Source organism: Squalius cephalus (assembly GCF_949319135.1).
Source record: "Squalius cephalus genome assembly, chromosome: 1".
Taxonomy (NCBI): Eukaryota; Metazoa; Chordata; class Actinopteri; order Cypriniformes; family Leuciscidae; genus Squalius; species Squalius cephalus.
Window position 1 is genome coordinate 42,681,895 of NC_137122.1, and position 12,358 is coordinate 42,694,252.

General features: G+C 37.0%; 2 protein-coding genes across 4 annotated transcripts; both read left to right on the forward strand.

Annotated features, from left to right (window-relative positions):
• The first annotated feature begins 1,087 nt into the window (after nucleotides 1-1,087).
• On the forward strand, nucleotides 1,088-9,272 carry gdpd3a (glycerophosphodiester phosphodiesterase domain containing 3a). Of its 2 annotated transcripts, none has more exons than XM_079876420.1 (11): nucleotides 1,088-1,461; nucleotides 2,185-2,360; nucleotides 2,808-2,850; nucleotides 5,445-5,580; nucleotides 6,883-6,928; nucleotides 7,020-7,138; nucleotides 7,304-7,393; nucleotides 7,504-7,637; nucleotides 7,718-7,777; nucleotides 7,865-7,916; nucleotides 8,182-9,272. In XM_079876420.1, exons 2-11 carry the CDS (start codon nucleotides 2,222-2,224, stop codon nucleotides 8,305-8,307), a joined length of 945 nt encoding a protein of 314 aa, XP_079732546.1. In that variant the 5' UTR covers nucleotides 1,088-1,461; nucleotides 2,185-2,221; the 3' UTR covers nucleotides 8,308-9,272. The 2 variants fall into 2 exon arrangements, with proteins under 2 accessions (XP_079732546.1, XP_079732547.1); XM_079876421.1 differs by having other exon boundaries at nucleotides 1,357-1,461; nucleotides 2,190-2,360; nucleotides 8,182-8,492.
• Nucleotides 8,813-12,326, forward strand: ypel3 (yippee-like 3). 2 transcript variants are annotated; one of them, XM_079876440.1, is made up of 6 exons: nucleotides 10,157-10,241; nucleotides 10,334-10,416; nucleotides 10,793-10,911; nucleotides 11,010-11,053; nucleotides 11,134-11,242; nucleotides 11,361-12,326. In XM_079876440.1, the coding sequence occupies exons 3-6, from the start codon at nucleotides 10,795-10,797 to the stop codon at nucleotides 11,448-11,450; spliced, it is 360 nt and encodes a 119-aa protein (XP_079732566.1). In that variant the 5' UTR covers nucleotides 10,157-10,241; nucleotides 10,334-10,416; nucleotides 10,793-10,794; the 3' UTR covers nucleotides 11,451-12,326. The 2 variants fall into 2 exon arrangements, with proteins under 2 accessions (XP_079732565.1, XP_079732566.1); XM_079876439.1 differs by lacking the exons at nucleotides 10,157-10,241; nucleotides 10,334-10,416 and adding an exon at nucleotides 8,813-9,387.
• The last annotated feature ends 32 nt before the right edge of the window (nucleotides 12,327-12,358 follow it).

Below are 12,358 nucleotides of genomic sequence, written 5' to 3' on the forward strand. Positions count from 1 at the left end.
TTGTGGATAATGAATGGACTAATATTTGTCTTGTTTTCTGGGAGCTCTTTTACCTTTTTCTTCTTTCACATATGCCAAGTCGCTAGTCCAGTTGGACCACTCCTCAGCTTTCGACAACATGTTCCAGCATGGTTCGAGAATTCAGCTCCGAGGCGTTCTGCTCTTCAAGACAGATCAAGCTGTTTGGGTTGAGGGTGTGCTTTTCTAGTACCACTGATTCAAATGCAAAACTGTGACCTAATACATTGATTCATTGCCATTTTTACATGAGACTGAGCTGAATCAATGCTGTTACAAATTAGGAATGGATTATTAGTGTCTATCTCAGCCTCACTTCCCATCTGTCTCTGCCTCCCTTTATTTGTTCAGTAACAGTCTCTCAGCAATTCTATACAAAACCAGAACAATAGAAAACAAAAATGTTCTGCTGACTGGCAGAACCAATAGAGTGTATATTACTGTGAGTTTACATCCCACCGTAAGCTGTTGTTAAACACTGAAATGTGTGAAAACATGAATACTGACCAAACATCAAATAGTGTCCTCCACTACCTTATACCAACTAGCAATGATACAGAAGCGACAGAAGCCACTTGTGCTTTTCATCCCCATTTTGTTGTTTCTCCCTTCTAATTTGCACTAGTGAGAACATGTATATGTTTACTACTAAACAAAAATGGGACAAAAGCACGCACATCACTGACAAAAATGCTCAAGTTGGGCGCTTGACAAAAGAAATAATAAGTCACGTGATCCTTAATTAATCACCTGTTAGTATAAAGGCTTGTTGGTTTAAATTTTTAATTGTCTGATGAAGAGCCAGCGTGCTCAAAACATCACCTGTGTGAGAGACCTTATTACATTTTTGGAATGGAGCTTTGGTGTGCCAATTTTTTCCTGCTTTTTATGTTTACTATAAAGTCATGAAGCACATGTAAAGTGCAAGCAGAATAATGTGCTGGGATTCCACTTGCCACATGTATTCAAAAAGTCAAGCAAACCGCATTCCTAAACACTCATACCCCATTTAGTCACAAAAAAAGGAGGAGGGAATTAGGAGTCACAAAGAGTGTAACTAACTACCAATGACTGACTGATTACGGCAAACAGATACCTAGAAAGAAAGATTTCATATGTAGGTCTGTTTCCCTCCTGCGGTTGCATTGATATTAGGAGTGAAGGGAAAAAGGAGGGGCCTTTACATTGCTGTGTAGTTTTGCTTTGCTTTGGAGCACATTGTGCAACATTTCTTGCAAAGTAATATGATAGGTAGGCAAGGTATAGGAATTCAAAACAGGAGTGGCTGAGAAACTAGTAAGCAGTGAGAGATACAAGGGGGGAAAAAGGAAAGATAAGGACAGTCATATTGACATAAGCATTGAAGACAGGTGCTTGTGGGAGTTGCCGTGTTCTTGGATCAGATACACCGTATCTCAATTAAGGAGTTGAAGGAGCAAATAGGTAAGTTGTTCTTTTTTTGGATAAGGGTCCATCATTTATGGGAGAAACAGAAAAAGTAGATGGTTAATTTGTTTATATATATATATATATATATATATATATATATATATATATATATATATATATATATATATATATATATATATATATATAGCCTACATTAAAATGTTTATTTTACACTTGTTTTGATGAGTATATGTATATTACTTAAGTTATTATTGTTAAATATTCATTAATATATATATATATATATATATATATATATATATATATATATATATATATATATACATATACATATATATATATATATATATATATATATATATACACACACAATAGACACATACATAAAAATATTTATTTGACACTTTTGCTTTAATGAGTAGATGTAATACTTACCCCTGGTTTCACCAACAAGGCTTAAGGCTAGCCCCAGACTAAAATGCATGTTTGAGCTGTTTTAACTGAAAGCAATTTAAAATATAATAAGTTGATAAATAACTTAAAATATGTCAGTTCTATTGTTTTGTCTCAAGATGCACACCATAATGGTTTTTTTTTAAGGGGCACATTTATAAAATCCTTGAACTAAGGCCTAGCTTAAGTTAAGCCCTGTCTGTGAAACAAGGCCTGAATATAATAACATTTATTTAATGTTGTTATTATTGTGTAATATACACATTTTGAATGAACAAATTAAAATAAAACTTTCCTTCAAAGATCAGATCAGATCATCTTTCCATTTCCCGTGGGAATCATGGCGAGCTACCTGTACTACCTGCTGCCGGCGGTAGGGGGCTACGCTCTCACATCACTGTACTTTCTGAAGAACCCTCATATTCTGCACAGGAGGAAGCAGACAGCCTTCTACTGCACCCACATCTCTCACAGGGGAGGTACAGTACCTGATCTGAGTCAGAACCACCTCGTGGCCTTGGGATACTTGCCTTCGCGTTTAAGATTTAAGCCACTAAACCTAATTAATTGTAAAAATGCTGCAGTTGACTAATTAATTTTTCGTTAAAAATTAACCACAATTGTTGCTCTATGCATGTCACAGCCAAATTCCTTCAAGGATAGATGGCATATCATACAGCGTCAAAAGTTACAAACTTCTGTTAGAGAAATCTTGTGACTAGACTATTTCATAAAACTGTTGTGAAAGGCATTAGATAATTCTGTGTTTGTGACAGCGGTTGTGAATGTTTTCCTCATGGGGTTTGTATATAAAGTGCTAGTTAATATGTGACTGAGTGAGTGATTAACTCTTTGAGGAATTTTTATGTTTGTGTGTGTATGAGAGTCGGTCCACAGTTTCTGACCTGTTTGTTCTCTGTCCTCAGGCTGTGGTGAAAGGATTGAGAACACCATGGAGGCCTTTACACAGTGAGTGGGAAGCTATGCCTCAAAGCTTTCGGACTGAACAGTATCAGTATCAGCTTCTTTTAAGTCCTTACTTATATTTGTATGACTGGTCAGTCCTTCTAATGCTCTAATCTTTTCACAATCCTTTTGTGCCTGCTATACAAACTGTGTGATTTCTGCAACCATATAAGATCATTACAAATCACACTATACGACATCATGGATCGTTCATGTCATGTCGTAAAGATCGTATTTACGAGTTGAACGCACATGAACGACACAATGTCGGAAATACGAGTGGGAAGCTCGGGATTTCCATTCTTTCCGAGTTGGGGCGTGTCATTAAGAAACATGGTGGAATACCACAATACTGTAAAGTATATTATGCAGTGATATTGTCAGGCTTTTCTATTTACAGCGAAGTAAGCTAATTGCCTGCACAAAATATGACAGCATTATAACAATATATTATGTAACGTCAAATTAATTAAAAACATAAAAAAGCAAAACGCACCCGAAGCAAACACAACTGATGATCATGCTAAATTTCTGACACTGTCAGAAAATTATTGCAGGCTATCTTTGGTCGCAAGACCGTGACAATGGCCATCTTTGAACCTCTCTCACTGTACGGCGTAGGACCACCGTGTCTGGGACAGCCCAAAATCATACAATGTGTACTTATGTCTCTATTTACTCATCATTATGTTTTTCCAAACATGTATGATTTTATTAGAACATGCTCCAAAATGCCTCAAAACAAGTATAATAAAATGCTTCATATGTTTTTTTCATTAAAGCTACACTGTGTAATTTTTTAAGTTGATTCTTAGCAAAAAACACTTTGTTCTTTCAAAATGATATGTGCTCATTAATGTGTAATTACTTCTACCAACTAATCAAGTATTCTCTTAAGCGTAGAATCCAGGGTTGGGGAGTAACGGAATACATGTAACGGCGTTATGTAATCAGGATACAGAAATCCAGTAACTGTAATCCGTTACAGTTACGTAAAAAAACGTAGTAATCAGATTATAGTTACATTTTGAAAAAAAGGGGAATACTTTCAGGATTACAACGGTTTCATTTAAAACTAAATAAATAAGTATTTTGGCATAATAACACTATATTAAGCGCTGCTTGAGTAGTTCCTGGTTCTGTTGACAGTAATGACTCACGTGTGCCACGTGCTGGTGCATGTGCAAATAACAGCTTTCTACAATCTCCTCAGACGCAGATTGAATCACTGCTGCTAGTAGAAACGATGCTGCCAGCGGGTAAAGTTGCTTTTAATTCATGGAAATTCCGCTGCTATTTTGTAGAAATTAGGAGAGTAGCTTTTTTAGTACCCAAAATATCCTTTCTTTTCTCACGTAACGGGATGTTCGCTGTCTAGGTAACGTAGGGGAACTCCCACTGCCAACGCCCCAAGTTCAGTCAGGCAAATTAAGAAAGATCACGGCGGCTTTGGTCAACATGTAGGCCTATTTTAAAATAAACTAATGTGTAGATTGTGTAAAAATGTAAATATTTAAATGTTGTGTTTTTATTTTTTAGTTAAAAATTAGTTAAAATTAAAACAAAATAATCTGTAATACCATACATTAGCCACTAGATGTCTGTATAGCCCTTTACATAAATATATATTCAGGCCTGTGTCGCTGTGTGTATATTTAGCAAATATTGTACACTGGACCAAATTATTAATAAAAGAGGTTTTTTTTTTTTTGTTTTGTTTTTTTTATAATATGTCTTCTTGCTTGACTTTATTTATATATGTGACCTTGAAGTAATCCAAAAGTAATCAGTTACATTACTTTCATATTAAGGTACTTGGATTACGTTACTGAATACTTTTTTTATGAAGTAATTTGTAACTGTAACGGAATACATTTTTAAAGTAACCCTCCCAAGCCTGGTAGAATCTGACATTTAGAATACATACGAGCATTTTCTCCTGACTTTCTGCTCGAATGGCGGCAGCCATGTTGCGCCTCCATCTTGAAAATACATTAGCCAAAGAGGGACATACCTGGAAATTTAAGCTTCGCCTTTCGCGTTTTTACACTCATCGGCACCGTGACGAATGCGAGGGGGAGATTACTCGCGACTGCCAGCAGATTTGAAATAATACGGCCACCGTAGGAGTTAAAACGCCCTCGGAATGGGAGGGGCTAGAAAGTAATATTCAGTTGGTAGTCATAAACAATTTCACCGCTAGATGGGAGAAAATCCTACACAGTGTAGCTTTAAATGTCAATTCTTCTAAAGCAGTGTTTTCTCAACCAGGGGGCCCAATAAGTCTTACAATTATTTAAATGTTGTTATATTAGCAGCATAATTTTAAATAAAATGCTATTGCATGATTTTTTTTAGCTTATTTATTTAATTAAAACAGAAGTAACAGAGGCACATATCAGCTTAGATAGGAGGGCCTTCGATTATCAAATCTTGGATAAAAGGATGGGCCTTGGAGCCTAAATGTGTGAGATCAACTGGTCTAAATTCATATGATAGCTTTTGTGAGGAACAGAATAAAATATAAATAAAGTTACTATTCACTGAAAGCATCTGCCCTGACTGTTGATTAAAATTCCTCTCTGTTTGCCTCTCAGTGCTGTTGAAGTGGGCACAGAGATGCTGGAGTTGGACTGTCACTTGACGAAAGATGGTCATGTGATTGTGTCACATGATGAGAACCTCCTGAGGCAGACTGGGCAAGATGTCACTGTCTCCTCCTTAAACCTGGAGGTCAGAGGTCAACATTAACATTTTCTCCTGAAATGCTTTTACAAATAATTCTCTAATTACACTGTCATGAATGGGGGAAAAAAATGCAGTTTCCCTGTGGACCTACACGACAGTACTTTTACAGTTACAGTTACAGCAAGGATGCATTGAATTACTCAAAAGTGACGACAAATACATTTATAATGTTACAAATATTGCAAATATATATATATTTTTATTCATCAAAGAATCCTGAAAACAATGAATCACGGTTTCCACAAAAATATTAAGCAGTACAACTGTTTTCAACTGATAAAATAAGAAATATTTCTTAAGCAGGAAATCAGCGTATTAGCTGAAGGATCATATGACACTGAATATTTCATATTACATGTTTCAGCTTTGACATCACAAGAATAAATTAAATTTTAAAATATATTCAAAATTCTTTAAACTAATAATATTGCACAATATTACTATTTTACTTGCCTAGAAATCTAGACGCACCTTAGCGGCAGCAAAATGTATTTTGCAGCCAGGGTAGTCTAGCAACTCTCCATAGACCTTTTTGCTGCAAAAACCTAAATTAGGTCAGGCCAATCACGTCATGTATAGAGTCGGTGGGGCGGGCTTAACAAAATGACGACAGAGTAGCGACAGAAACAAAGAATGGCGGCTGCTGCTGGAGAACAGCGGTCTTTTGAATCGGCTTTGACACTGGAGGACTTGCAGTTAAGTTTTTCTTTGAGAAAAGAGCAAAGAACGGCACTTAAGTCATTTTTTAAAAAGGAAGATGTGTTCGTAGTTTTGCCGACTGGATACGGAAAAAGTTTAATATACCGATCAGAGCCATAGAGAGATTCTCTATTCATTCTGATACCGATTAGCTCCGCTTGTTGCTCTGATTGGTTGTAGCGCTGTCCTATTGCGTGCAGAGGGATTTTTAGAGGGACTATGGAGAGTTGCCAGACCTAACATCTTGATGTAGGTCTGGCTTGCCAGGCTACTATTTTACTGTATTTTTGATCAAATCAATGCAGCCTTGTGAGAATAATATACTTCTTTCAAAAACATTAAAAATCATTAAGAAATTTTGAACGACAGAGTATTGTTACACGTTCTCTGTGTTCTTGGTTGGGTCTTGTCCAGTGTTGGATGTGTTTTTGGTGTCCTCAGTTCTGCTCCTTGTGCTTTGATTGTTGTTTGTTTAATAAACTGCATTTGGATCCTACCCTCCCTCGTCTCTGAGTTCTCACCAGTGTTACATGTATAAAAACTTAACTTTTTGGTTAAGATGTTTTCTGTTTTCATATTTCTTTTCAGGAGTTGCCACCTTATAAAGAGACGGTCGAGGTCACCTTCAATACAGGTTTGTGTTTTTTAGCAATGAAATTGCCAAAATATATTAATATATTTATTAATGCATAATGATTATACTCTTATTCATTCCCCTTGTACAGGCCACTTCAGCACTGGATCTGATAGAAACTTTGCATTATTAGAGGATGTTTTCTGCAAATTTCCTCATACAGCTGTGAACATTGAAGTGAAAGAGAATAACCCCATGCTGATTGAGAAGGCAAGATCATCATTATCGACTTGCACTTCAATACCTGAGGCACATTATGGCCCCTAATATTTTTCTCTCCTAATTTTTCAACCATATTTAAGTACATGTATTTACTAAGCCTGCCTATTTTTCCCCCCCCCAATAACATTAGGTTTTATACACTGTCTCTTTCAGATTTCTGATCTTGTGAAAAAATACAACAGAGAAGGCATCTCAGTTTGGGCCTCTGTTGACTCCTCCATCATGAGAAATTGTCGCAAAACAGTGCGTGTGCATTTATGTCCCACTCTACCTGTTTTGTTTCAGTAATAAATAGTTTTCATACTTTGCTCTTAACTACTGTACATCTTTGTCTCCTTTTTTGTCAATGGCAGAACTCCTCTATGCCCTACATGTTCTCTGTAAATCGAGGTTTACAGCTGCTCCTGCTGTACTACACCGGTCTTCTGCCATTTGTTCCCCTCGGAGAAAGTTTCCTGCAGTTCTACTTGCCACAAATCTTCAACAGGTCTGTATACACTAACAATTCCCATACTATGTGTGCTTGGTACTCACACAGATGCATATTCACTGAGCTCTTTCCTACAGAAATTATATACCTGATATGTGGATTTTGAGAAGCAGTCTGGTCATCTTTTTAATTGAAAGGTAACATCTTAGTAGTGGTGTCAAAATAAACCTACAAATTAAATTTAGTTTGAAATGATTTTGTGCTCTACATATTTTTTGTGACAGACTTACATTGAGAAAAGGGATGTTCAAGCACCTCAGAGACCGAGGAATTCAGGTTTGTGGCCATGCTGTATCATGTCCTGTTTTGTAATATTAAGAAACCACATAGTGTATTGAGTAACTTGTGTTTTCAGTTAGAAACTGTCTGGTTGCATAAACTGCTTAAACTAGTCTTACAAGCTAGTCATCATTTAAAAAAAAAAAAAAGACTGTCTTAACAGTGGCTGTGTTTATGCAATTTGCCACTGGTCTCAAATTGTGAGTACCTACATGCTTCAAAATTAAAAGAAAAGCATGTTTTTCGTTCTGTTTTTCTTTAGATTCATCTCTTTGTTTGCAATGAGGAACAGGATATTGAGGCTGCATTTGCCGCAGGAGCAACTGGAGTCATGTCTGACTATCCCACCCTGTTATCAAACTATATTAGGTGCAAACAAGCCACATGATCAAATACACTTAGTGTACCTTTGTCTAGACAAACACTGTAAAAATGCAGTTTGCAAGACAAGTTTATTTTAATGTCACTACAGTATCAACACTGGCCATAAAGGACATGAAACTTGGTTCATGTAATCTTTTTGGGACAATTTGTGTAACACATAAAATAAATGGATCTCATATTCTACGGTTGAACTGTTTAAGGGTGTTTTCTTTGGTCCTTGCATTATTATTCCACCATGTCCATTGCATGTTTATTATGGTTTTCAGTCAGTCAGTTAGCGCCTCCCTGCCCATGTTTGCAAACAAACGTTATTCGACTTTAGTGAGAGACCGTGCAAAGTCCATCCAGCTGTGACAACACAGAATCAGTCGACATCAAAGCCTGCACTGTCTTTTATCAAATGTGAAATCTTATTTACATCCAAAAATACATTCGTTTTTGGAGAAACATTGTATGTCATACAAACCGTCGGCCGAGGTTCATACATGCTATTTTCAAATCGTCTACGTGACTCATTAATTATCGAACAACCAGGGGACACAAAAATCGCCACTTCCAAAAAAGCGATACGATTAATAAGATAACCAAAACACGAGGACTTTGTTGTTTTGACTAGTTGAAACGTTAACGCAACTGTATAGTTCAGGTGACTTCAAACGCACGGGAAGAGCGCATCTGATTGGCTGACCTATATTCTGGACGTCTCTTTCTGGATTTTGATTGGTCGACGGCGGTTTGTTTTGCGCCATATGACGTATAAGACACTTCCTCAAAAAAATACAGTAAACAAATCTACGGATTATATTCGGCTGCGACATATTCTGCACGGTGGCTTGTTTGAGTTTTGGAAATTACGAGGCTTTCAGTTAATACCACACGCTTTGCCCATTAGAGCAGGTCGACAGGAGGGACACAAAGGAGGGAATTGTAGGAAAAGCGCAGCGTGCCGCACGGTTGTTTGGTTGAGTGCGCTCAAAGTGAGCTCAGTGAATGCTCAGGCTTCATGTCGTTGAGTTGAGCACGCTTCTCTTCTGGTGACAATACTGCGAACAGCGTTTGTCTTGAAGAAATCATTCATATATAGGTGGGTCCTTTTTTATTGTTGCGTAGCATTTCAAATGGAGCGAGCATGTTAGAAAGGGTCTAACGTAATGTAAGACGGCTCCACTCATGGGTTGAGAACCTGAATAATAATATGCTGAAATTATGAAGCGACTATATTACTTGAATATGTTTATGAGGTTAATTTGAAACGTTAATTTAGTGGGCATCTAGCCGCGCGAGTTAGTGAGATTTCCCAGAAATGATTGGAAGTCCGAATTAATTCCATGTTTCGGTTCTTTCGAACAGTTCGTTTCAAAAAACGATTCGGTTCTTTTAAGTGTTATTATTACGCAATAGAGTTGTCCCCCATCCCGACGCGTCTTTCCACAGCTTCTTTTAAATTTGGCCTTTATATGATGTTATTTTAATTTCGTGTGTTTGGATATTATTATTATTATTATTGTTATTTCAGTGGTGATTCATCTAATCAAATGTTATTTAGTACCGAATTAATTTACATTTACAATGTGAATGGTAATTCTAAATTTAATTAAGAGTTCAATTTGAATTTACGTTTAAATAAGAGTTTTGGCACATGCTATTATGGATTGACACAAAGTGAATTATTTTACAGTAAGCTTTATTTGTAATATTGTTGCGATTTGCAAAATTACTTTTTGCCCCATCAGTCAAATTCTGGGCTCACTGCAAACTCACTGAATATTAACATATTTTCTGTCTTTTCCGAATCGGTTGTGCACACCGGTTCAACCAAATCGTTGAAAGCATCCGACTCATATGAACGATTCGTTCGCGACTCGTGCATCGTTATTTTCCAGCTGCATTGTGGGCCAAGCTGTAGCACTTAAGTCCATAAAAACCGAAACTAAAATCGTAAGCATGTCTGTGGAGATTTAGTAACTTTGTTAAGATTGTATAACACAAAATTGTATCTAAACCTGTATTATTACTGCATGCCATACTAGTTATCCATTGCCTCTCACTCCTGTTTACCCTCGTGCCTGGCGGGCCATATATGGGGTAACTACAGTGTGGGCAGCCAAGCAAAGTAGGTCATGTGGATGTTTCCTTTTTCCTGGTATATCTCTGAATAAGGATATGAGGTGATATTAAAATGCTTTTCAATTGCCTAAACAAAAAAAAAATGCTGTAAATGTCACATCCAGCATGCATAAAAAAATCAATCTCAGAGCATTTAGTCTGCTTTGATGTTCACAACATTACTGGTTTATGTCAATGCCATGCTTCCTAACTACGCAAGACTATTTGGCAACCTCGCCCTGAAATGTTTTGGCAGTCAAAGCTGTTTTGTAGCATTTGCCTTCGAGTTTTCGTGGTTAGATTCAGATGAGAAGGGCCAGCAGGACTTTTGATCCTTGCAGGTATGATCTGACATTGTTTTTGTTTGTGTTTGTTTTTCAAAGACATGGTGAAGCAGACCAAGGCCAAAACTTTCCAGGCCTACCTGGACTCCTGTCACCGTCGCTACAGCTGCGTCCACTGCCGTGCACACCTGGCTAACCATGATGACCTCATTTCAAAGGTGAGAGTTACTTTGTGTGACTTTTGTGGCACATTTACCGCTAGATTTGTGAATTGTGATGCTGTTTGCGTTAGACTCGCATGTTTGTGTATTTTCAGTCATTTCAAGGCAGTCAAGGACGTGCCTACCTGTTCAATTCTGTGTGAGTATCACTTCTGGAAGAAATTAGATCACATCTTGATAGAGGAAATATTTTGTTTAACTTCCATTTTGTGATTTCAGGGTGAACGTGGGTTGTGGTCCAGCAGAGGAAAGGCTGCTGCTGACCGGTCTTCATGCTGTGGCTGATATTTACTGTGAGAATTGCCATACCACACTGGGCTGGAAATATGTAAGTATGTATTATGTTTTAGAGAAAATGAAATAGGACACATGCCTAAATTACTTATCATTACTCTACAGTCTGATCACAATTTCTGTTTTTGTGCTCTTTCTCCCTTCCTCTACAGGAGCAGGCATTTGAGTTAAGTCAGAAGTACAAGGAGGGGAAGTTTATTATTGAATTATCTCACATGATTAAGGATAATGGCTGGGACTGAAGCCTTCAGCCTTTGCTTTAACTTGCTGTCACCACTTGCAATGACATGAGATATGCTTTCTTTTATATATCTTGGGTGATTTGGTTTGTGTGTGTGTGTGTTTTATGTGTTTGGAGGTGTGCAAGGCAGGCTTAGGAGAAACTGTGCTAAAATTCTTAATCAACCACTTAAATTCAGTTTCAAAAAATTCTTGATTTTTGTTGGGATTTTGACATAAGCCCTCAAATTCTCCCTATTAAGTGCAATTCATGAGGTTTAAGCAAAGTGTGATCAAAATGCCAAGATCCAATGACTTTTTATTCAATTAATTTTTACTTTAAAGAACGAGGTCTTTGTGAACGAGGTAGTGTGAGTGAAATTATTTTACTGTGTGTGTGTGGCTTAGAGAGGATTATGTGCAATATGCGTGTGTGTGTGTATGTGTGTGTGAGCAAGTTTGCATAAAGGATGATTCATGCCTCCAAATTCAGTCATTTCGGTTGAATTCATCTTTTAATTTACCACGTCACTGAGGAATCCCAACAAATGAACATCTGCTCATAAGTGTGTTTGTGTGAGCTAGCTTCAGGCTTATTGGCTGTAGAATAGAGATGGTCCACAGTTGACTGATATTCTTTAGATACTTCACTTACAGCTTATAAGATGTAATTCATCTTTATGTTCGTCTTGTTTCGTGCATTTTTGTCAATGAGAATGTTGTAAGTATAATCTAACATTTGAGGAGCATGTACAGAGACATTGATCTGATCATGCTAGAGCAGACATGCCATGTAAATGTGTTTATGATTGTGTAGCAAAGTATTTCTTTGAATGCTAAACCATTAATGTATATTATATTAACCTGAATTCTTTACATTAAAGTATGGGGTATAAATGAAAACTTTTGTCGTGTTTTTTAAACTTTATTA

Bases quoted from the DNA above. Each gene is read 5' to 3' on its own strand.
- gdpd3a (XM_079876420.1), top strand. From the start codon at position 2,222: ATGGCGAGCTACCTGTACTACCTGCTGCCGGCGGTAGGGGGCTACGCT. The intron at 2,361-2,807 runs GTACAGTACCTG...CTCTGTCCTCAG, and splicing joins CCACATCTCTCACAGGGGAG to GCTGTGGTGAAAGGATTGAG. The intron at 5,581-6,882 runs GTCAGAGGTCAA...ATTTCTTTTCAG, and splicing joins TCTCCTCCTTAAACCTGGAG to GAGTTGCCACCTTATAAAGA.
- ypel3 (XM_079876439.1), top strand. From the start codon at position 10,795: ATGGTGAAGCAGACCAAGGCCAAAACTTTCCAGGCCTACCTGGACTCC. The intron at 10,912-11,009 runs GTGAGAGTTACT...GTGTATTTTCAG, and splicing joins ATGATGACCTCATTTCAAAG to TCATTTCAAGGCAGTCAAGG. The intron at 11,054-11,133 runs GTGAGTATCACT...TTGTGATTTCAG, and splicing joins GCCTACCTGTTCAATTCTGT to GGTGAACGTGGGTTGTGGTC.